This window comes from Vipera ursinii, assembly GCF_947247035.1.
Source record: "Vipera ursinii genome assembly, chromosome: Z".
NCBI classification, from domain to species: Eukaryota; Metazoa; Chordata; class Lepidosauria; order Squamata; family Viperidae; genus Vipera; species Vipera ursinii.
The window spans coordinates 72,121,000-72,146,247 of NC_139517.1; the positions used below are offsets into that span (position 1 = coordinate 72,121,000).

Consider the following 25,248-nt stretch of genomic DNA (forward strand, 5'->3'; position numbering starts at 1 on the left):
CATTAGGACCTGCAGCGATTCACATAAAAATTGTGGCAGAAAAAGGTTGCAAAATGAAGGCAAAATTCACTTAACAACTGTCTTGTTTAACAACAGAAAATTTTGGCTCGATTGTGCTCCTAGACTGAGCACTACCTGTATACAATTTCACCTTAAAAATAGCTCTTCCCTGCAAAATGGGGCAACTCGCTAGAGTCAAGTCACCACAGCCATTTCACCTTGGCCAACTCACTACAGCCTACTTACCATGGCCATCTCACCATGGCCAACCTGGCATGGCCATCTCACCATGGACACCTTGCCATGGCCAACTCGCTGAACAATCAATGCGGGATAACTCAACATGATAAATATTATCTTCCACTGTTTCTTCAGCATTATTTCCATTGACAAAAATGGAAACAAGATAGAAAAAAACATTTATTGCTTTGAGTTATCCCATGAGGATTGTCCCACAGCAAGTTATGCCATGGCTAGTTGTCCCTTGGTGAGATGGCCGTGGTGAGATGGCCATGGTGAGATGGCTGCACCAGATTGGCCACGGCAAAATGGCCATGGTGAGTTGCCAGGGCAAGCTGTCCTTGACCCCCTTCCTACCAATTTTATTTTTGTGTTGCAGATTTATCACCGAAGGAAAAGAGGCCAGAAAGTGTTTTACCAAGTAAAATCAAACCAGCTGCATTCCATAAATTCCTGGTAGGATTTTTGTGTCTTTGGTTCACATAATTTCTAGAGATTTCTATGAGACCTCACACGAAGATTCTGCAATCTTTCTGTTTATTATACAGTTGTTGCAGACAAAGTAGATGCCAAATGAATATTAAAATGATATGTGAATAAGCTGCTAAAGCAGGAAAAAAATCTCACAGTATTGACGTCATGAAATATTTCCTTGTGTTTTTTATAGCTTCCAATAATGGATATTTCAAAACCTCCATTGGCATAACCAACAGGCAACATGAGATTCTGTTTACTATAATCTAATTATTCTTTGTGTGCAAATGCATTCAAAAGTCATAGAAACTTTTGATATGATGTAATCTTGATCCAACCATCATTCCCTGCTGCAATTCACAAAATGAAAAACTCTTTTCTATGCTGCAATTTGTGGAAGGGCAAAAAAGCTACATATTGTCACTGGAGGCATCGTAATTTTCATTGTTGAAAATGCAAGTGTCTAACCTTTATGGCTGCAAAGAGAAACCAACTGTATCCATCCAAAGCCTGATGGAATTAGAGAAAGAATTTGCAAAATAAAAATGTCCAGAGGGTATGAAAGATCACTTCTCTGTACTACTGTCATGCCTTGTTTGACCTTAGCCCTTTTCTGTTGGACTGGAGTTCTACTTGAGTAGCCTTGGAATTTGCCTTAGAGTTGAATTAGTTATAGTAGAAGGCTTGGCTCTAGGAGAAAAACCTGTTTAATCTCTCCCCTTATAACTGGTGGGAAGTGCTTTATTATCTACACCCTCATGATCTAGCTCAGCCCATACTGGAATTTTCCTCTTCTGCAATCCCAGCCCCACACTTAACTAAGACAACAATCTTCACTGAAAGCTGCTATAAATATGTAAACTTCTTAGGTTCTATTACAAGCTTTATATTGTAAATTCATTGTAAATATTAATTCCAAATACAACTCTCCTAGCCCATTCCCATGCAGCAAGTTTTGCTATATATATAACAAAATAACAAAATATAAAACAGATTAGGATAGTTGGGAAAATGAAAATGGTGGAAGAGATCAAACCGTACGCCAATCAAGAACAGATGATGATATTTGAATATAATCCCAGAAACTTTATTGTTGGTTGTAATAAAGAATTTCCTACCTAGTAGCAAATGAATTATGTTAAGAATACAACAGACCAAGGCCAAATACTATAGTTTAAAAAAACACTCTGCTTTTTAAGGATTCCCAAACAGGAATGCTTCTATTTCAGCTCACTAGATAATTTTCAAAAAAATCTCATGCAGTTTTCCTACAAGATGACTCCATATAAAGATAGTAAACTAAGTTTAGACAGGTACTTAAAATTAAAACTATGAGGTCACATTTACATACCACCAACGAAACACAACTGTGCAGTAACACTGTTCTTCTGGCTTTTATCAAATGGGATAACTCTGTGATGTATCAGCTGAGCAGGACTGGCTTTTTTGAAGGGTTGAAAATTCCTCTCTGTAAATCTTACACTACAGGGATAAAATGCTTATTATTCAAAGCCTAGAATGTGTATTCTTGCCCTTGGACCCACTTGTTTTATTTTCCTTGAGTGGTGCCATCTTCAATGGTGAATTATTACAGAATACAATAAAATGATGAATGTGATTTCTAGAAAGATTTATTATTTAAAAAATGGAAAAGAGACAATAAGCTTCAAGCAACCAATTTGCTCAAAATCCCATTTTAACCATATTCCTCTTCTATTTTTAAAACTTTGTTAGGATTTCTGTATGTGACATTCTTAGCAAATATTTTACAAAACTGGTGAATGAAATTTCTCCAAAAGGTAACCAGGTGCAATCTCAATGAACTTAGTAAAAAGCATTTCTGTTTTTAGCAAATAAGAATTTAGACCTTTTATACAATAGGTAGTTATTTACATATTCTTCCACAGAAATCTTCATTAGATCAGTTTACCCAATAGTTCATTCTTTTCCTCTATGAGGTAGACATAATAAATTCAAAAGGTGATAGAAATAATTCTTAGTAACAAATGACATTAATACTGCAAATTCTATTTATAAACTTATTCTAAATACCCCAAATGACTCACTAAATTCGGTTAGAAGAAAATCTGGATTCTTTAGAATGATCAGTTCTAGTATAAGGTAAAAAAGATATCAGTCTTATATACATATATTCATACCAACCATTCTCTGAATATCATATCTGAATTACACAGTTTGTACAAACAGCGGCACCAGACCATTTTTCAACTAGATAATTTGGCAGAGCAGCATTTCATCTCAGAGCAAAGCCACTTATCAAAACAAAGGCAATGTGACCCGAGAAACTTCCTTTATGGTCAAGGTGGTCATTATGATATCCTTTATCTTAACAGACGGTTTCTCCTATCTTCATAATTTTCTTCAGAGTTTTTGCACTCAGAGTACTCTTATTTATTCAAGGAAAGGGCTATTGTGCTCTGCTATTATATAGTACATAGTAATTTATGCCAGTGAAGCATGGACACTAACCTCACAATCAATACATAAGCTACGAGTGGTGCAAAGAACCAAGGAAAGATACATGCTTGGCATCACAAGACAAGTTAGAAAGACCTGCAGATGACTTAGAGAACAAGCAAAAGTATATGATATCGTGAAGAGTAAAAGAGTTGAAATGGAAATGGGCTAGTCACATAGCAAGAAGAACTGATGGCGTGTGGACCAAGGCAGTCACAGAATGGATCCCTCTTGATAAAAAGTATCCATGGAAGAGACCTAAAACAAGATGGATCAACGGCATCAGCAAGTATTGTGGGCCCAATTGGCAAAAGAAAGCTTGGGACAGGTTGGAAACAGGCCTTCACCCTGCAGTGGCTAGACAATGGCTAAGATGATGATGACGATGATAAATTTCTAACAGTTCAAGATTTGAGGCTCTGCCTGCTGGATTCCATTGCATTTTTCCTCTTGTAACTCCCGATTTGAGATCCCTTGACAGGTAATTATGTGGGGATTCACATGGGAAAATGAACCTGATACCTTCTGCTCCCTATTGTTTGTTGAAAAAAAGCTTCAATCATTTGCTTATTTGGAGAAGCAATAAAATGGCTTCCCCCAAAACCTGGAGACCTTCTGACCAACCCACAGCCAAACAGCTGTAAGCCAGGATATGAAGGAAGTTGCAACTGAGGACATCTTGAGACCACCAGACTGGGGAAGGCTGCAGTAGAGAATAAAATCAAGTAGATCCAATTCAACAGGGCCAAAATTATAAACTTTGTTCAGACATCCAGAACAAAAGCAAAATAGCATTAAGAATGAAATACACATCAATATTAGCAGTTTAATTTTTTTCCATAACAAAATCCTACCATGTTCTTTGGCAGTTTGAATTTTGAGAATGGTCTAATATTAATTACTGCATCATTTCTGCTTTCTACATGTTAATAATATTGTTTTTGTTATTAATGGGCAGCTGATTTTTTTCAAAGCTCCACATTTTACTATCATTCCTTGTTAATCTATTTTCTCTATATATTAAGTCCTTTAAATTATAAACATAATGGTAAGCTGCTCCGGAAGGTTTGTATAAAAGTGCTATACAATTGAAACAAATAGATCTTTGCTATGGAAGTACAGTTAAACTAAATAAATTCATAATGCACAACATAACTGGTCAGAAGAAAAGCAATTTTTCTCTCCACCCAGTGGAAATCAGCTCAAGGATATTTACACGGAGATCTTTCATCACGCAAAACCCACACCCACGCACACACACAGTAACAACTCTGTGAGGTATGCTGAGCTGAGGGAGAGCAACTGGCCCAAAATCACTCTGTGAATTTCCAAGGCTGAGGTGGATTGAACTTGGATCTTCGCAATCCTAGGTTACTACTTAACATTATAGCTCTTTGGCTCTTTGGCTCATCCAAGTCAGGGACAGTTTTTCTGCCTCTTCCATACAAGGAATGGGAGGAAATACAACTACCCTAAACTTCTCTGCTTTTTCCAATATTACTGCCTGTCAAGCTGTCCTGGGTCCCATGGCACTGCATGGAATTATGTTATATCTGTGTAGTTCCACAGGGCTGGATTTCCTCTTCAGCTACACTGCTAGGAGTCACCTGCGTATTTTGCCTAAAGGCAGTCCCTGTCCTCCTTCATTTTTCTTGCTTGCTTTTTTTTTAAAAGTTATTAGGATTTTTTTTTGCTGTATTCCACCTTACACAGATTCAAAGCATTAGAAGGAATCATTTAAATTACCCATTCCTGTCCCCTAATCAATAACACATTACCAAAGTTCTCCTCTAAGAATTTAACATTTGGTTATTAAATGCAGGCAAAGTTGGGTGTTATGATTGGAACTGTTACAGAATGAATTTGTACTCATTTGCTTTGGGAAATAAAATGACATGATACAACTGTACATATAGCTAAAAATGAGAAAAAGCTTTAAGAGGAAATAACAAAATTAGGGGAACAAACAATCTGCCCAATTCATTTTAAAATGGTACGGATTTAATGACAGCCCTTCAAAACTGGCTACATCAGGAAAAAGATTCCATTAGTCTGAAAAGAAATATATTTTTGAAATAGTAACAGAAAACCTGACTAAGTTTTTCTCTTCCTTTCTCTTATACACTAATGAATTAGGAAAAAGTCAGGCTGATATTCCTCAAATTTTCTGTTTCCCAGGCTTAATTCAAGTTTTTTCCAACTATCACTTAATATCTCCAAAGTCATCTTTGTGAGTCTCCATATCTATGCATTTAAAATTTGTGTGTGTGTATGTGTGCATGTGTACATACATACATACATACATACATGACTGGGGGGGTTTCCCCTTTTTTCCCATTTGTCCACTTGATTGTAAGACGAATAAAATTCAATTTTATTTTGTTTAAGAAAATAATCAATGGTCTACTTTTTCAATTGGCTATGAGACAATAACACTAGATGTGCAACTTTCATATCTGGGCTTTTATAGAATCAGCTTATGAATTTGAACCTGAAATCCTCTGACCATGTGGGCTAGGAATTGCAGACCCCCTGCCCCCGAACCAGATTACATGGAAGAATCAACACCCTTGCCAAAAATCTCACTTGCCAAATCTGCTTATCAAGAGATTGGTCTCTTTGGAGATTTTAATCTTATAGCTAGGAAGTGGTGTCTTACAAGAGTTGAACAAGAATCCAATTATCAGTCAACCCATGTTGGAACAGCTTACAGCTTTGCTGGGATCTGTCCAGAGTTCTGAAGAATTCTTGTCTTTGACCATTCTTGCTTACTCACCTGTAACCTTCTATCTGACATAACTACTTCTCAGTTTGCAGTCAAGATATCTTAAACTTTACAATTGTGAATTTTCTTTTTACAGTCCAATATCTCACAAATCAAGTCATTTTTAATTGAAAGAAGGGCTACTTACCTAGACAGGAAGAGTTTACCCTGGAGTTTCAGGTCAGCAGCACAATCATCAGACTGACAATTTCTTTCAAAAATAGTCTAAAAGAAGTCAGAAAAAATAATAATAGTAGAGTAGGAAAAAGATTTAGATAAAATCTCCTCTTTTTAAAAGGGCACCCAGCCCTAGAAAAAAATGGTTGACGTCTGTCACAATATCTTCAGGCAGTGGGGGGGGGGTGTGGAGGAAAAAAAAAACCTTTTCTAACATCAGAAATCGTTGCCTGTCACCATGGAAAATACTAAGGCAGATGAGCCAAAGATCTAATTTGATAGAAAGCAGCTTTCTCTATAATAAGTACCAATTATTTCATATCTCACTGGATATTAAAACTTTATCCAAACTACACAAAAAAGGCCAGTTGGCCAAAAGAAAATGTTCTACCTAGGGTAATACTTTTATTGACCCAATTCAAATATAGTCAAACAGTGAGCAAAAGAACATCTCCCTAAGCCGATTACAAGCAAAAAACTGAGAAGTAAAAAGTTTCATTGCTTGTAATTCTCATAGTCTTAAAACAATCTAGATGGAAGTAATTTGAGATGTACTGTACAAGAGCCAATTTGGTGTAATGGTTAAAGCATCAAGCTAGAAGCCAAAATAGTTGTGAGCTTTAATCCAGTCTTTGGCACAAAGCAACTCACCCTTGGGTAACTTTTGGCCAGTCACTTTCTCTCAGCCCTAAGAAGAAGGCAATGTCTAACCATTTCTTAAAATCTCACTAAGAAAATTACAGGAACATGTCCAGGTAGTCTCTGAGAATTGGACACAGTTCAAGGAAGGGGAAAAATGTGAGATGTAGTTCAACACGTGAAAACTTACTGAAAAATGCCAAATTTTGCTGATATCACCATATAAAAATATTAAAATACAATGTAATTTAACCATAACACATCATCAGACTAGAAGAGGAGATCTTAAGATGTAAAATGTGCAGTTCATAAAGAAGTATTTTTTTAGAATGGATCAACCCTGAGGCTCTGTACATGCCATTCTTTGGCCTTTCTCAAAAGAGGAGGGGTTTTTTCCCCTAATGCTCCATCACTGCAATACAAAAAACCAACTGCCTTTCACTATACTGTATGTAAGCCCTAGGTTATTTATGAAATCCTTTAACAAAATCCCATGAATTCCAGTGAAAGAACCTGATGCCATCTCATTGATGATAATTAATTAACATTCCTGAATATTTCCCAGGCTTAAATTATATATTTTTGTGTAAAATAACTAGAAGAGTATTTCCACTGAATGTCCTGGCAAATGAAAACAAATTCCTTAGTAGCTATAAATGTAAAAAAGCATTCTTGCTATTAAAGAAAACAGACATGTTGGTGTAAGGGGCAGGGGGGTTTAGAACAGCTGTGAAATTCCTTTGACGGCAGGAAAATATTTAATTCCACATCAATGGGAAACCCATGATGTGAAACAGTTAGTTCCAGGATGCAAGGGCTCCAAATTCAAAGCCCTTTGAACATAAGAGTTGCTGGACAAAAGAAGTTGCAATCTTTGAGCCTAAGCAGGTTGGCATGAAGCAGATTCAATGTCGAATTAAATGGGTGCTACTTTGTGGTATAGAAATAAATCATGATATATATATAGTATGTACCATAGCATTAAAAATGGCCAGAATATATAAAATAGACCAGATATATTATTCTGAGATTTCGGACTTCATTTTTAGGGAGTCAAGATTTGCCATAGATATTAGCAAACACAATAGTCCAAGGAAAACCTAAGTTGCCACAGTTATTATAGTAATGGACGGGAAGGGGGATTACATTAAAATTAATTAAATATAATTAAATTAAGTTATAACAGAGAATAAATTCCTCCTTTTGGAAAAGTTATTTCTGTTTCTCTTACAGCTGTACCAAAACATATAGGCAAAGTATAATAACTGTGGATCTAATCCATTAAATTAAAGTACCTTACACATCTAGATTAATATTACATTATTTTACAGAAGTTTCATAGTATGCTGGAGTGATCGTGTTTGAGGAATCTATACTGAATGTTCTATAATGCAATGCAAAACTACAATTTACAGGTATTCCTTGTTTAGCAACTGTTCAGTTACGATGATGATTAAAGAAATAACTTTATCCTTGCATTCACAATTTTCACAGCAAAGCAAATAAGGTCATAAGCAAAATCATGAACTCACTTAGCAACTGTTTTGCTTAACAACTGAATTGCCAGTCCCAATTCTGGTCCCTAGATAAAAACTTTTCTGCTATCTCTGTATGTTTATGAATTCCCTTCATTTTTTCTGGTTTGGCAAGGAGGCAACCAGAAACATTCATTTCCACTTCAGACAAATCAATTTCCTATGGTATCGAAGATCAGAGAAGGCCCTGTTCATATAACTATATAATCAAGCCTAGATAAAACTATGATATATAATTCTATCTTCTTTGTTAACCATAGTTTAAACTAACCAAGCAAGGACGTAACAAGAAATTACCATTCATTTAAAAGTGAAATCTAATGGCTCTGATCTTTGCTGACAGTATATGCATGTATTCAATATATTATAACCAATGATGAATTTGGAGTATTTTCTTGCCTGGATATCTAGGACAATGACTGGTCAATATCTTTAGTCTATAAAAAGAACAGTAATAGTCAGGGATGGAATTTTTTATTATTACTATTTGTTTAAGTTAGCATGCTACTAATTTAAAAGCTACACTAACCTTAGTGAATCAAATGTGATTTTTTTAAGCTCAACAAAAGACTGAAAAGAGTCACACTGTAATAACAAGCAGCAGAGTGATGCTAACATAAGACCTTTAAAATGCCTATCAAATTTGATGGATTCATTTAATAAGAATTGTTCAGCTATTTTAGAAAAATAAGATTTATAACAGTGCTAATGTCCTCCAAACTTCCATAACTAGCAGCAATGTCAGTGTTAAAAAGCTAAGTGGCGTGAGATGCAATATTGAAAAAAATATTCAAGACAAAAGGCAATTTCTACAGGACAGAAAGAATAGTAGTCTCTTCTCGTCAACTTTTTGAGGAGAGAGTTTTCTATTTTCCCAAAAACTTAGGCCATAATTGACTGTAAGACTTCAGACCATTGTTTCTCAGACTTGGCAAACTTAAGTGGGTGGACTCCCACAAATTTCTAGCCAGAATGAATATCTTAAAAGTAGCCAAGCTTGAGCAACATTGCTTTAGACTAAATGTGCACACCTGAGATTATTAGGGCCAATGCATCTTCCAAATGCTTTGAGGCTTCAAAGGAGGCAAAAAAGTAAGTATTCATGTACATTAAGTTCAGTTTTAATTAACTATATATGTAAATGAAGATATTTTTTCCTCTAGTTCTCCTGACTATTTTGAGGAACAGGTATCTTGGCCTTTCATTTTACATCCAAGTGTAGCTCTTGAAACAGAAAGGATATTCTCTTCCATGTAATATGGCAATGGTCTTTGGATTAGAGCGTTAGGGCGGTTTTCCTCTCTGAACTGTACAGATTTCCAGGAGCAAAGTCCTATTTGCAAATTAGGGGACTGCAGCCAATCCACTTGGAAGCAAAACATCACTGCTTTCCAGCTGTATAAAGGAACAAACTGCTAATATTTGAAATCTTTTCCTGCTATTCAACATAAAAATAACAGCAGCATAGTTACAACTGTTTAGTTAAGTAAAATAATTGCAGATCTTTCAACTATATGTAGAGATAAAGCTATTAAAAATTAAGCTCTAAACTAATTCCAACCAATTCAGTACTTTTTTTTTCTCCCACACACTGGCCTGGTAAGAACAGCCAGATTTCCTGGTATGGAAAACATCCATTCTGTGCCAATTTTGGGTTCACCCTGGCCACTGAATTCCAACACATTAAACCTGGCACATATATGTGGATGAGACTGAATGCATCAGAGATTCCACCCAACCAAAGCAGGGGGGTGGGAATGAATATTTCTAATTAGACAAAAGAGGGAGGGGCAGGAGAAAGCCATTTCCCTTAATAAAGGAAAGATTTATATTTGGGACATATTGGGAACAGCAGAGATTCTCTTTGACTGAACAAATCATTTGCTCAGCACAAAATTTAATCATATGATTCTCACTTGCCACAGATGATCTAAAACAGGGGTGGCCTTGCAGTTATTCAACTACATTCACCATCACTCCCTAGCACTGCTGGCAAGGACAGAGAGGATCTGTAATTTAACAACTTCTGAAAACTGTATGTTGTTCATCTTTTATCTAAAAGATAATGATCTAACACTGTACCTGTCAAACTGATTATTATCTTCCCTAGTTCAACCTGCATTACTACTTTGAATTAAAACCAGACTGGTCTGCACCTTAGCCTATCTGCTCTCTGGCCATTTCTTCAGTTATTCTCCCCATCCTATTATAAACCCTATTTCCCCTAGGACCTCTATTTAATGTATGGTAAATTTCATTGCCATAATACCAAAGGAGGCATTGGCTGGGAAATTCTCTATATTATAATTCATGCTGTAGTTAATTGCTTAACTTTTTAGAATAGAAAAATTTGCCATGAGATATTAAATGAGGAAGGACAAGCTGAAAGCACTGAGGAGGCCAGGCTGCAGATCTATATAATGAAGTGCAGGTATATTTCTTTATTAATTTATTAGGGCAAATATCCTATAATAAATAATGAGGGGACAATATTATAATAAATATATGAGCAAGTCCCACTGGAGTTAATGTGGCTTAGTTTTTTAGCAGACTTGGGCACTTTCTGATCCAGCAGAATTATCTCTCACTCTGCTCCTATTCCCACTTACTCCATACGCACTCCAAAACCACTCCAGAGTCCCAAAATATTTTCGAAGAGATCCAATATGGGGTGGAAAAAAAAGAATCTATTACACTAGTGATAGCTCTTTTCTTAACAGAATGATATCAGTGTTCAGCCTATGTCTTGAATTCTGAACTAGCAAGTAGTGTAAACAGCAGTTCTGCAACTATGTCACATAAGGTGAAAGCACTGTGGGGAAAAATGCCTGGAGAGACTGTATGAAAGCACTGCTTCTGTTCATTCCTTACTAAATGCAGAGGGGTAAGAGCCAGTTTAGTGTAGTGATGAAGCTGCTGGCCTAGAAACCGGGAGGCTTTGAGTTCTAGTTCCACCATAGGCACAAAAGTCAACTGGATGATCTTTGGGCAGTCATATTCTCTCAACCCAGCCCACCTCACAAGGTTATTGTTACAGGGAAAACAAGAAAGAGTATTGTGTATATTTGCCGCCTTGAGTTACTTATAAAATAATAAAGGTGGGATAAAAACAAATCTATTAAAATAAATAAATAATTCTAATTACTGACTTTTACAGCACGGCCAACTTGACTGTTCATTCAGAAAAGAGAATCACATCTTTTTTCCATTTGGGAAAAGGACAGTATTGTTTATTTCCAATATTGCTGTTGTTTTTTTTAATAGGACTATCCAGATTCTAACCTGGTTTCTCTGTGACATCTTCTGGCCTTTTTTCCATCGGAGTACAGGCATGAGAGCAGGTAATTCTTTTTCTTCTTTTTCCACAATATGTTTCCCAAGGCTGTATGTAGCTTCAAAGACAATTGGCGATATCACATCTTTGACTCTTCTCTATAAAAAGATTAAATGATCAAAAAGAAGAGTTTAATTCAGAGTAGAGAAGGGGTTTTAGAGCCATAAGCTAGGGCAGGGGTAGGCAACCTTGGCTCTTTTATGACTCATGGACTTCAACTCCCAGAATTCCTGAGCCAGCATGGCTCAGGAATTCTGGGAGTTGAAGTCCACGAGTCATAAAAAAGCCAAGGTTGCCTACCGCTGAGCTAGGGCATTCTATTCTTATATCATTTTCTCTTTCTCATCTGTCATTTTTTGTTTCATTAATTATTCTTTTTTTACACTCGATTCTAAAAGTATGCTTTCCAATTTCAGGTTAGAAATGGACATTTTCTATCAGTACCTCCAAATAGCTCTCAACAGCTTTTCAAGTTCATCTCCCTTGATAAACAAAACTTATTATTTGCATTTTAGTGGGGGTTCATTATTTTCATAAAAGATTTATTTTCCTAAACAGAACTTTATGAGGAAGAGGGCCAATATACTAAAAGAGATATACTAAAACTATAAGGTGAACCAATGTATGTTAGTTAACTTATAGATTCAGAAAACATAAAGCTATTTTCCCTGACATAGCAATTCTGTGCCAAAATTATGATTTTAAGGACCTTTACATAACATGTATAAGAACCAAGACAACTATCCATCAAATCCACTTCAGCTGTTTACTGAAATCCCACCAATAACTATAACCTCATTATACCATAAGCTAGAAACACCTGAAATTAAAGGTGTGGAGTCCAGGATATCTTCTAAGATACTCCATTTAGTCTCTGTCATTTTCCCTATGATTCTCCATTCCCACACCCAAATCCTGTACAAAAAGGGAAACATATCCCAAGCATGCTAAATTAAATACAGCATTTGGAGAACAGCTGACAAAAGCTACTCTGTTCAGCTCACTGTTGCAATTGTTGCTTGACAGTAAGACAGCTAGATATATAAACTGTTAAGAGTATGATTGAGATTGTCCTCTGAAATATCCAGCTCCTGTGTCTCCATTGACATTGTAAAAAAAAAAACAGAGTAAAGAAAAAAAGCAGGCAAATAGAGGCAAATTTAAATCCTACACCACCCAGAAGGAATTTGCTGAACTTTGAGAAAGTATTAAATTTGCTTACATTATGAGGGGGAAAAACAAGAAGCTCTTTGCTTAAAATTTAAAATACATGCATTTTGCTTCCCTAATAAGGGAAAGGGGTGAGCACAAAAGATAAGACGACCATATTCCATTTTCTCTCTCACTTTAAATTGAAGCATTGAATAACTGATTATTATATAATACATATTTCAATTACTTTATTAACTAACATGAGTACCACAGAATTGGAGCCAATATGTTTGGGAAGTGCTTTAGGAAAATATTTAGTCTTGAAAAGTTTAGTCTTAAATATTTTGAAAAGGGCTACTAACATCCAGAAGGGGTTATTAGTGTGCTCTGGACTACCCTACCTAACAAAGGTCTAAGGTCTACTAAACCCAAATAGATTTAGTAAGCACAAAATACTGAATTTCGAATGGAAAAGGAAATTTTAAAAAATTGAGAGGAAGAAGAATATAAGCTGGCTTCAGCCAATTATAATTGATAACTGAAAGATAAAAAGGGTTTGATGACATTTTGAGTTGAAACAATTCTGTGTTAAAATTATGGACGTGCCACAATATTTCATTAAAGTTTCCCACATACTTGGGAAATATTATATTAATAAAAAAGAGCACTTGGCCAATCATACCTGACCTTTTTAATGCTAATCAGGTTTGGATTTAATTATCACTTTGATAAAAGCCCATCAGGAAGTTATCATGGACAGCAGCAGAATAGATAAGACTTTACCAAAAAAAAGTCAAACCATTGCTATATTAAAGAAAATTATACAGATATGTGCAGATACTCACCAGATGTCAGTCTCAACTCAAGTTTTTTTTTATTTTTAAATAATCAACTGCAAGTCCAAAGGACTCAGAAGAAGGATAATAATGTTATATGGTTCATTGACAGCAGGTAAGTCAGAGATCATCATTACTGAAGGATAGATAGTTGTGTCAAAACTTGGGAGAAGACACAGCTCGACCTGTCCTTCTGAATGAATGACCAGAATGAGGCAAGAGCAAATTAGCTATTCATTATGTATAGAGCAAAATCATTCAGTCCTAAGAAGAGTAGCTGTGGCTTATTTTTTTCTAATCAGAGAGACAAAGAAAATATTTTATATTAATTGAGGAGATGTCTAAGTTTTACACATTTTGCACAGAACAGTATGTTGGCCAAGCTAGTCTTTAAAACTTTTATTCAAATATTCAAATTTGTAAAGGCATCTCTAATTAAAGTGAGTGGAGTGTGGATTTTAAAAACTTACTGCTTACAAGGGCAATAAAAATTAGACAGCATCAAATGTATTCAGTTGAAGAAAAATTGTTCTATATTTCTCCAAAGTTTCTTAATGATTAAATGATTGTGACTTAATAATCCATTAGAACCTTTGTTTAGACCACATAATTCTAAATTAGTGTGAAGATATCTATCATAAATACCAACCATTTGAAGAGTGTACTGATTCACTTCTTTGATGAAAACTGTGACAAACAGAAAGAAGAGAAATTGACTTCCTGTTCCTGTTTTCCAGCGAGTAGTCTGAAGATTCGAAGTGCCAAACTCCTTGGCTAGAATTTCTTTTTGTTGGGGATCCTAAGGGGCCAGAACCCACCCTGAAGGGGTGGAATGAAGGAAGGAAATCCCAGGGACTTAGGAGAGACAGAGGTCTCTATGAATGGTCCAGGAGAAGCCTCCCAGAAAACAACAGAAGAAAAGGCTGACTAACTGCATGTTCAGCCATAGTTGGAGACAACAGGTCATAAGCTTTTAAATTAAGCGGATTTAAAACAGCATGCTTGAATCTGGGTAAGAATATTGATTTTCTACTTATTTTCCTGAAGAAGAAAGTCCCCAAAATAAGAGATCTCCAAAGAAGGAAAGGGGGAGGGGGATTCTGCTCCCTCCTTTTGGTTACCGGAAGCGGTGAAACTTACTCTTTAGAGAGAGGAAAAAAAAGACTAGAATGACCTGAAAAATGAGCAAACGCTGACACTTGCTGGTGGTTGAGGATTTTTTTTTCTCTGACCCTCAAAGTTTTTAGAAAATGCAGCTGTGTAAACAAAGTGAGAGTAACAAAGCTGAAGCAATGAATACTTCACAAAAGGAAATATATGATAAGCAGCAACAATTTCAAAGGACAATGACTTTAAACTGCAGAATAACCATGAGAGCATGAATCAACTTATTTCCAACTTAATTTCACTCCAAGAAATTTCCCAGGAAAATACAGTAGAGATGACTGAACATAATTCTGAGGATAGAGACTTAAAGATGGAACCGTATAAAATAAAAAAAAATATGATTTAATCCAAATGGGAAATATTTCAACACGTCCAAGCAACTTTGAAGATAAGGAAAAGAATGAGAAAAAATTCTTTACAGGGAAACAAATGATGCAGCAAAACATACTGATTAAGAAAGGCAATGGCCAGAGAAAAAAGACTAAAATGGAAATCAAGAAAATAGATGATGGAACTTATCAGAGAGAATACTTAAATAGAAACATTTGTTTGAATATGGCTAAAGAGATGGAAAAACTCTGAAGTATATTACTCATAGAGGGATGATTTTTTTCCCTTTTTTCTTAATTAATATGTTTTTTCTTCTTTTTGTTAAAAAAAGTTGAAATGATTTAAACAAAGCAAATGTTTTAATTATTTAAATGTGACAATAAGAAAAGCATAAAAAATGTGAATGAGAGTTAAAGGATTAGATGATTAGATCTATTGAATGGAATGCTTAAAGTTTAAATAGATTAAATACATTCCTAGCTATGGTCAAAAATAAGAAGAAATTGAGGGAATAAATACATATTAAATTAGGAGGGATACATATTTTAAGTTGTGTGTTATTTTTTGTATCTCAGTGCTCGTCTTTTTTTCTTTTTTTCCTTTTCTTTCTTCTTTTTCTTTTTTTTCCTTCTTTTTTGTCTCTCTCCTCTTTTCTTTTCTCTTTCTACTTTTTTACTTATTAAGAAATATAAAATTATGAGAGGGCTTATATAGAAAAAACAGAATTAAATCCACCAATGTAAATATAGTCAATTGTTGAAAAAATTGTCACTAGTAAGAATATTTAGAATTTGGGGGGAGAAATAAGCTGAAATAAACACGGTAACAGGATTTAAGATAAAACAATTAAAATGACAAGTAGGATTATTGAAATTATATACTTAATTGTTGTTAATTAAAATAATGAGAATTGTGTTAATCTAATGTTTTACAAAGAAAGATACTTTGGGGAAAGGGGAAATCAAATGAAATTAACATATGGAATATAGATCATAGAAATTAATTGTTAAAGATTGTCTTATAAATGTTACCCAGACAACATACTGTTTACAAATTACTGAATGATTTATGTTATGTTAAAAAATTCTAATAAAATATATATACAAAAAAAAGAAAGCAGAGAAATCACATTTGTGGATATTTCTTCCAGAGAAATATTTTTTTCTTCCAGTCTCTTGTCATTAATTAAGCCTTTTCCCAGCCAATTTTATTGCATCACATAGTTTGCTCCTTCAACTTATCTCTTTATAGAATACAAACAACTTTCTAGAGAACATATGGACTTAGTCATGCAATATGCAAGTAGTTCTCCTATCTCCCCAAACAATAAAAACTATATAGCTTATTTATCAGGCAAGATCACTGTTTTCAAGACCGATCTTTTTGTAGTGGTTTATGTGTTGGAAGTTCAGAGGAACTTCCAATCTCCCAGTTCCTTGTTCAAATGTCAAGAACATATCATAAACAATTATCAAAGCCTACAAGCTTCAGCATATTATAATTTCCCTGAGTTAAATGTTCTATTCACAACTCAAACTTAAGAAAATAAACAGAGTCTATTATTCTTTCATCAGACATTTGCCACATATTCCTTGTTCCTTTCATACTACTAGATTAGAACTGTCCATCAAGTTAGAAGCAGAACAACATAAAATGATATTTTTGAGTTCCAATCTTTGCAGGTAGACCAGGTAGAGATGAAAGAAAAGTATGGTACACACTTTACAGCCTGACATTAGTTATCTATCAGAGTGCTGTTTCAATTCTAAGGCCAGATCTGAACTCTGTTAACAAGTGTTCCGGACAATGATCCAAGATAATTTTAGAAGCTGTATAAATAAACAGACTTCACTCCATTCCCATAAATAAGTAAACAATGGATTAATTAAAATAGATTGATTAAAGCTACCAAACAAAAAAAGCATAGTCTATCATGGCTTTATATTGTTATGGTTCACTGTCCCCCAATCAATTTTAAGGCAATGTCCAACACTTCAAAGATCTGAAATGAACTACCTCTGAACTACCCTACAGCTTGATCATTTGCTTGCTACTATTGGTGACTATCATCATGTGTGCTCAAAGTCTGTGAAGTCTGTTACTAATCTAAACGAAAACTAGAACCAGATAAGCATTTCTCATTCCCTTTGTATGTATCCAGTGGCTCCCATATGTCATCCTATGCCAGATTTCTGTGTGTATGATAAATGAACTTCACACAGCAGAGGTTCCTTGAATAGTTTCGCTAAATAAATGCACAAGCACATCATCAGTGTAACTGTTTGAGTTAACAGTACAAAATTTGTTATCATTTAGATTTATACAGTCATAATTTACTAAGTGAACTCTTATCTCAGAGTAGAAAGAGCTTGAATTTGTCAACTGTACTGTCTCCCCAACTTAACTGTTCTTTTTGACCTGCAATTAAAGGGGGAAAGAGAGGCACCGAATTCTAAACTACTAAGCAATGCTAGAGGTCAAAGCTAGCAATTACTAATACCAGAACAATTAAGAGTAGAAAGGCAACCAGAATTCCAGAGTTAACAGAAGAAATGCAAGACTTAAACAAAATAAACAAGTGGAATTAATCTCAATCTGCTTTACAGATATAGAACCAAAAGAAAAGACACTTAAGGTCTACAAGTTGTTCATCCATTTGTATTATTTGGCACATCACTCTATATCTTAGTATTGTTTGTTTGGTTTAGATTGTCCTGTGGAGTTTAAACCTTAATCCTAATGGGCAATAAACCATGTCTTAGTGTGTTATACACATTACTGAAATGATACATACTTAACAGGCCATAACTAAATAAATTACGAGTTAACATAAGGTATGATTTCAGTTACTGTGTATTTATATAGTTCTACTGATTGTCTTATGTGTAACTCTGGTGGATATCTGGCTTTCTGTCCAGATCCAACATCCCATCTTTGAAGGATTTGATTGTTCGGTAATGTTGGCTTCATTCAATATCACTTTTGCTCACTTTAAGCAATTCCCTACATATTTTGGGGCCAAGGAAATTATGGCTGATCAGACAATGATTGTGGATTAACAGAATTGATAGCTCCCTTCTTTATTCCCCTTCATTTGTCCCACATTCCCACCATAGCCTGCTTTCTCTCTTTTGAATATTTTCTCATAATATGCCACGGTCATTTCAAAGTGAGATGGGCAGCAAAGAAATTTAATAATAATAAACATAAATATATACTGAATCCTTCTGCCTCCCACTTTAATCTTCTCCAGCATAGCCCTTTTCTAGCCATTATTACCATCCAATGCTCAGTTTGCATTTTCTTTTTTTCCTTTCTTTCTTCCCCTTATTATCTCCTGTCTGACCCTTTCTCCTTCATACACACAATGCAAACTCTCTACAAAATGTCGATACATTATGAATAATGATACTTTATTTTAATAGCAGTGATATATAATTTTCTTTGCGGTTATAAATGATTTTTTTAGAAATAGTTGGGTTTCATTCACTAACTGATAAGCTAAGCAAAATTTAGCAATAGATATAGAAAACTAACTGCATTGGATACCTAAGGACTGTCTTTTTAAAAAGGTAAAGGTAAAGGTTCCCCCGCACATGCGTGCTAGTCGTTTCCAACTCTAGGGGCCGGTGCTCATCTCCGTTTCAAAGCCGAAGAGCCAGTGCTTGTCCGAGGACGTCTCCGTGGTCATGTGGCCGGCATGACTAGACGCCAAAGGCGCACGGAACGCTGTTACCTTCCCACCGTAGTGGTCCCTATTTTTCTACTTGCATTTTTACGTGCTTTCGAACTGCTAGGTTGGCAGAAGCTGGGACGAGTAACAGGCGCTCACTCTGTTACGCGGCACTCGGGATTTGACCCGCCAAACTGCCGACCTTCTGATCGACAAGCTCAGTGTCCTAACCCACTGAGCCACCGCGTCCCTTGTCTTTTTAGCTCATAACAAACAGCCATAAATTTTCCCTTTACGATGCAATATTTGTTTCAAATTGATCTCACACAGAAAATATTCATTAAGATGTCAATTACTTTTGGAAATTGTATTCTCCTACATTTGAGCCCATTTGACTCTCACCCATAATATTTTAAAGGTAAGAGAGAAAATGATTGCTACAGAAAGATGACCATAAAATTAAATGCTAGAAAAATTTTATAATTTATTTTCTATTTCATGACACATTTTCCCTTACTTTGAAGTGTGCAAAATACAAAAAAAAAGAAAAAAATCTGGGATTTCAAGTCTAGAGTCACAGCCAACTGGATAAATGGCACAGACAAGAGATATTTCTATATAACTGTGTTGTGCTTTCCAATTTAATGGATTATGGAATGAGAATTCTAAATGCATAGAGGTTTACTATGCATCAAGAAGGCAAAAACATAGTCACTGATTTCATGTTATATGCCTTTGCCTGTCCTTGTGAATGATGCAGTTACACTCTGAGCGTGCTCCACTGACATTACCCTTTAGCAGCAATATCAACGTTGGCAATCTATGCAGCAATATGTTTTCGCAGATGTTGTCACTGTGAATGGCCAGCACAAGCACAAACAAAATGACAACGCTATTATTCTAAGAAAAAGCCATTCAAAAGCTTGTAGATTTAAATAATGCCAAGCTACATTGTTTATCATGGCTTCTTCAAAAAAATAAAAAAAATCCCTATTTATGGGTAGGGGTTTATTTTTTTAAAAAGAAATCAAACTATTGTTTATAAACAGAAAAAGCCCTCTTAAAGTAAATCCATTGTAAAGTAAATCCGCATATATACTGCAACTTATTTTTTCTCATTTCCTGATTAGAAGGGGCGTTGTTTTACCTGAACGCCTTTTTCAGCATGATGATGGAGAATCCACGAATGAGTTAACTCTGTCTTCCTGCCCAATTAGACTAAGTCAGTCAAACTTGCCACGCCTCTCCTAGGCCAGGACACCTCTCAGTCACGACGAAGCAAATGACGACAGTCCGACGTGTTGGCTCCCATACCCCTGACACAGGACCTGACGGGCACTAAGGAGTGGGTGTGGATTCTCCATCATCATGCTGAGAAAAGGCGTTCAGGTAAGACAATGCCCCTTCTCCAGCATGATAGATGGAGAATCCACGAATGGGACATACCAAAGCTGCCCTGTCCCTATGGGAGGGAATCAGTCTGGACCTGTGTCCCACCCTGTGGCACCACCTGTTGCAGCACTCTCTGGCCAAATGAGGCGTCTGCGGAGGCAAACCTATCCAGTTTATAATGCATCACGAAAGGGGAAGGCAAGGACCATGTCGCCGCCCTACAAAGGTCCTCAATGGACGCCTGTGTCGCCCAAGCCACAGAAGTTGCAACACTAAGAGCGGAGTGAGGAGTGATACACCTGGGAACTGACAGGGAATGAGATTGGCACACCCCTGCAATACAAGCCCAGTTCATCTAATCATGCTGGATTAATCTGATAAGCTTCGGCAACTAGCTCTATAGTGTTACCAACCCAAGCAGTTTAAATTTACCATGGTTTTTTTGTGCCACAGCTTACCTCCTTTTTCACCCTCAGTTTTGCCCCTTCCTAGTCTTGATTTCAACAGGAACTGAATGAGAGACTACATTTTTTATATAAAAGGGAACCCTAGGCTATAAAAATACATATTGTGTTTTTTATTTGGTCTCTGAAAATATTTATTGATTAGAGCTGGCAATCTGTAAAGCACATGTTTTTGCATTTGCCAGAGCCAAGATTCTTCTTGCTGTGTTCAGTATACCTCCATATCTAATATCTGCTTCACAAATGTAATGTGATTGATTTGTTTTTAACTTCTTGTAGATGCTTAAATTCATCCACTATAGTTTAATAGTCACCACAATGTAAAAAAGTTGTTGAGGCTCTAGAAAGACTACAGAGAAGAGCAACAAAGATGATTAGAAGACTGGAGATTAAGACATATAAAAACGGTTGCTGGAATTGGCTATGTCTAGTTTAATGAAGAGAAAGAAGAGGGGAGACATGATAGCAGTGTTCCAACATATCAGGGGCTGCCACAGAGAAGAGGGAATCAAGCTATTCTCCAAAGCAGCTGAAGGCAGGACAAGAAGCAACAGATGGAAATTAATCAAAGAGAGAAGCAACTTAGAACTAAGAAGAAATTTCCCGACAGTCAGAACAATTAATCAGTGGAATAACCTGCCCCCAGAAGTTGTGAACGCTCCAACACTGGAAGTTTTTAAGAAAAGACTGGACAGCGATTGTCTGAAATGGTATAAGGCAGTGGTGGCAAACCTTTTAGAGACCGAGTGCCCAAACTGCAACCCCAAACCCACTTATTTATCGTAAAGTGCTAACACGGCAATTTAACCTGAATACTGAGGTTTTAGTTTCAAAAAAACAACTCATACATTAACATTTTTGTCTTAAAAGAAATTCCACACTTTAAAGGATTTTATTTTCAGAACTAACTATGCTGTCCTTTGTCATCCCTTCTATCTTCTCAAGTGGTTCACGCATGTCATAGAATGTGTAGTACACACTTCCCATACACAGGAGGCGTGCAGACCTCGAACATCCATACAAGCTCTCATTTTCCCATTAGCAAGAGCCCAGGATGGTTCCTATGGACAGCAACCAATACAAAGTTCCCCCCTGACAATCCCAGTACAATGAGTGCCATGTTTTTCTTGACCTTTCATATAGCACACACACCAGCTTCTTCCTCACTGATGATATATCCATCATTAGGCAATAAGAAAGCACAGCTCTCACCCACAACACTTTGCTTTTATTCTCTACTTTTTGCTACTTAAACTGAAGAAGTATCTACTATGACTGAAGCTGCATCTTCTAAGTAAACCACTTAAAGCCATGAGGTGTTTTCCTCCAGGACATGTTCCATTCCTAAAGGTACAATTTCCTAGCTGCAAAAAGTAAAACAAAGAAAAGGAAAAATCTTTCTAAATGTATATCTTTTAATACAATAGTGGTCATATTGTTTGTGACCATATACAGACCAGAAAACTTGCAAACTGTCTTTTAACTTTAAGGAACACAGTTTAACAATTTTCATTTTTCACTTTCATTATCAAAAACAGCTGCATCCCAGCAAATCACTTATCTGTCAACCTAACTAACCTCACTGGCTTTGTGCACTGCTGGAGGACCAACCTAAGATATTTTACTGCCTGGTGTGGAATACAAAATAACATATCTTCCATCAGAGTGCTTAAAACATAAAAAAGAAGATCAGTTTAATTTTTCCCAATTGTCTGTTCTCATGATCATATTATAGTCCACATAGAGATGTCTCTTAAAAAAAGACTCCTTTTCAAAAATGTCTCCCATCCTCCTTGCTCTTTACACAACTGCGACCTTTTTGTCTCAAGAGCTCTTTCATATTTTCTCTGCTTCTTGTATCATTTTTTATATGCAGCTATTCTACAAATGAGCAGCATCAGTGACAGCAGAAGAATATAATTTCTACAATGTGGTAAAATAAAGTTCCTTTGTACAATGACTCATATGAGTTCACTTAAAGCTGCTTAGAAAAAACATCATCTAATGTAAACTAGAAAGCTCTCACTTGTGACATGGTTCCAAGCAACAATTTCCAAATAAGCTTCAATTATCATTTCTCCATTTCTAAGGCAACTGAAACAAGAGGTGTTACCGATACAAAGTATTAATAAAGTATACTTTTGAAACCTCTCAACGACAATTCATTTCCTTTGCACAGTTTCCCATCTGAATATCTGAAAGCAGTTTAATCAACCATGCCCTTATACGTCATCAAAAAGAAACTCATCCGTTATAGAAGTACATCATTTGTTACATGGTATTTGCTATGTACTTCAAGAGTGGTAAGATTTGGAGATATAGGAGGATTGAGACATTTGAGCATTAAAAAATAAGGACGACGAGTAACTTCTTAATGGGAGCATATGCGGCAACCTCCAGAGAACAGTTAAAATGACCTCTTATTATTTAAAATATATTATGCACAAATAAGAAAAATGTCAAATAAAAAGACAGCTAATTCTCAGGTTAGATTCCCTTTAGCATTCTCTCATTGAGTAGCGTAACAACAAAACCAGCTGCTCCTACAAATATGACCTTTGCATGCCAGTCCTATATTTATTTGATAACTTTTTAACAGTCTAGCAACTAACAATAATCGTAATTCTGTTATTTTACTTAACATACGAAAAAGCTTGAATTTTTGAACCTGAAATTTGACTTTCTTGGAAATAATGAAAGCCTCAGCAATGAAGCAGTTAAGTAATTTTGAACTTTGCATTATAACTAACATTTCTCACCTCACAAAACAGAAGAGTATGACAGATATTTACACAATTTATACACTTTGGACTCATAAATTCTATAAATAATATATATTTCCCCTTCTCCTTGGGGTCACTGGTTATTGTATTGCATTATTACTCCCAATACTTATGTCTCCTTCTTGTTTCATCCTTTACAAAATGATGAAAGCTTTCATTTTCAAAGGAACAGGTCGTATTTATCAGATTTAGGGTCAATGCAATGTAAAACAATAAACAAAACATGGAATTATATACTAGGGAGATAGAAGTAAAGATTAAGAATTATTAACCTAATCTGGATCAATATAAATAACCAAACTATTCAAATTCCACAGGGGGAGGGCGTTCTCTGTGGGCGCGCCTGCCCTATGGAATCAACTGCCAACGGAACTCCGGACTGCCCCAGACCTTCGTTCATTTCGCCGGAACCTAAAAACCTGGCTCTTTGAGCTATCTGGTCTGGACTGAGGGGTTTAATGTTTTTAAATTGTGATTTTAATTTTTTGGGGCTAGACTTAATTTAATTTTATTTTAATTTTATATTGGATTGTTTTTAAATTTTGCCTTGTAAACCGCCCTGAGTCCTTTGGGAATAGGGCGGTATATAAACCGAATAAATAAATAAATAAATAAATTCATGCATGATTCATGCAATATTTTTGGCAAAAATTGCAACACAGAAGAATTTAGCCATTCTCATAGAAATTCCATTAAACAAATCGGCTAGTAGAAAATATGCAATCTTTAATTCAGGATAATTTAAATAATTAATAAGGGAAGGAATTAACTGAAACATGTCAGATGTGATATATGAAAATATTATATTTAAAAGGTGACATGTTTCTATCAAGCTACAAGATTTGGTTTATATATAGTAACAAATATATATCAGTGCATAGGAATCTGAGCTAATAGTTCATTCATATATTTTAAATTAACTCCAAATGCAATTTCAAATGATCATCCTGCTATAAAATTTATTTTGAAACACCGGTATTTTAAGAAAAACATCTGTAGAAAAAACAGGAACTGGCAGATAGCTAGATGACTGGCAAAGAAATAGTCTGGAAGGAGAGACAAATTTTGCATATAATGGAAATATAATTACCGGTATATCTTTACATTTTACAACAGGTAATAGCAGCATCCTAGTAAGCCTCTAAGTTCATCTGATCCCAAGGAACAGGAAACATTGCTATTTGGTATTACTGGAGTCTATCAATGTCAGTCACCCACAGTTCCTTTGCATAACCATCAGTCCTGGCATCTAATAATTAGCCAAAGAATGGGCATTTTAAATTTGCAGCACTGACAAACCACATGCTTTGTTCTATCTTTTAATATCTCTACAGTTATGGAAGATGCCAATCCTATCCAAGCATACTTGGCAATAGCCCAGCTGGATTCACTTGGGTCACCTTCAGTAATAGACTACAAAAGAGTTCAAGTTAAGTGAGTAAAAGAGCAGGGAGCCTACTAAAAGTTTGATACTAATTGGGGACTGACACTCTCCCAAATCTTACAGTAAGCCTTGAAAAGCAATATACAACTAATTCCAGTGACAGGATGCCCAAGGGCACGCATATTATTGTTGTATTTTTAGTATTGTTTTAATATAGTTAATACTTACAAATTCTGCAGTGAAAGCCTGACCATTTTCCTAGCCTCTAAGAATAACAAAAAAAAGTTCTCCTCTGAACTGCACTGCCAAACCTATTATATTTCATGCCTCCAAAGTCAACAGAATGCTTTTTAACTATCTCTATACAAAAGAGCCAAATATAATTCTTTATTTCCCTTTCTCTAGCATACTTCCTTTTTTGCCCCA

General features: G+C 35.6%; 1 protein-coding gene across 1 annotated transcript in view; it reads right to left on the bottom strand.

Annotated features, from left to right (window-relative positions):
- ITGA9 (integrin subunit alpha 9) overlaps positions 1 to 25,248 on the bottom strand; it is a gene marked incomplete at its 3' end in the record, with an annotated part of 228,818 nt that overhangs the window by 92,713 nt on the left and 110,857 nt on the right. Inside the window, 2 exon segments of the mRNA XM_083379007.1 lie at positions 6,105 to 6,181; positions 11,590 to 11,739. Coding sequence (XP_083235133.1) covers positions 6,105 to 6,181; positions 11,590 to 11,739 — 227 coding nt within the window.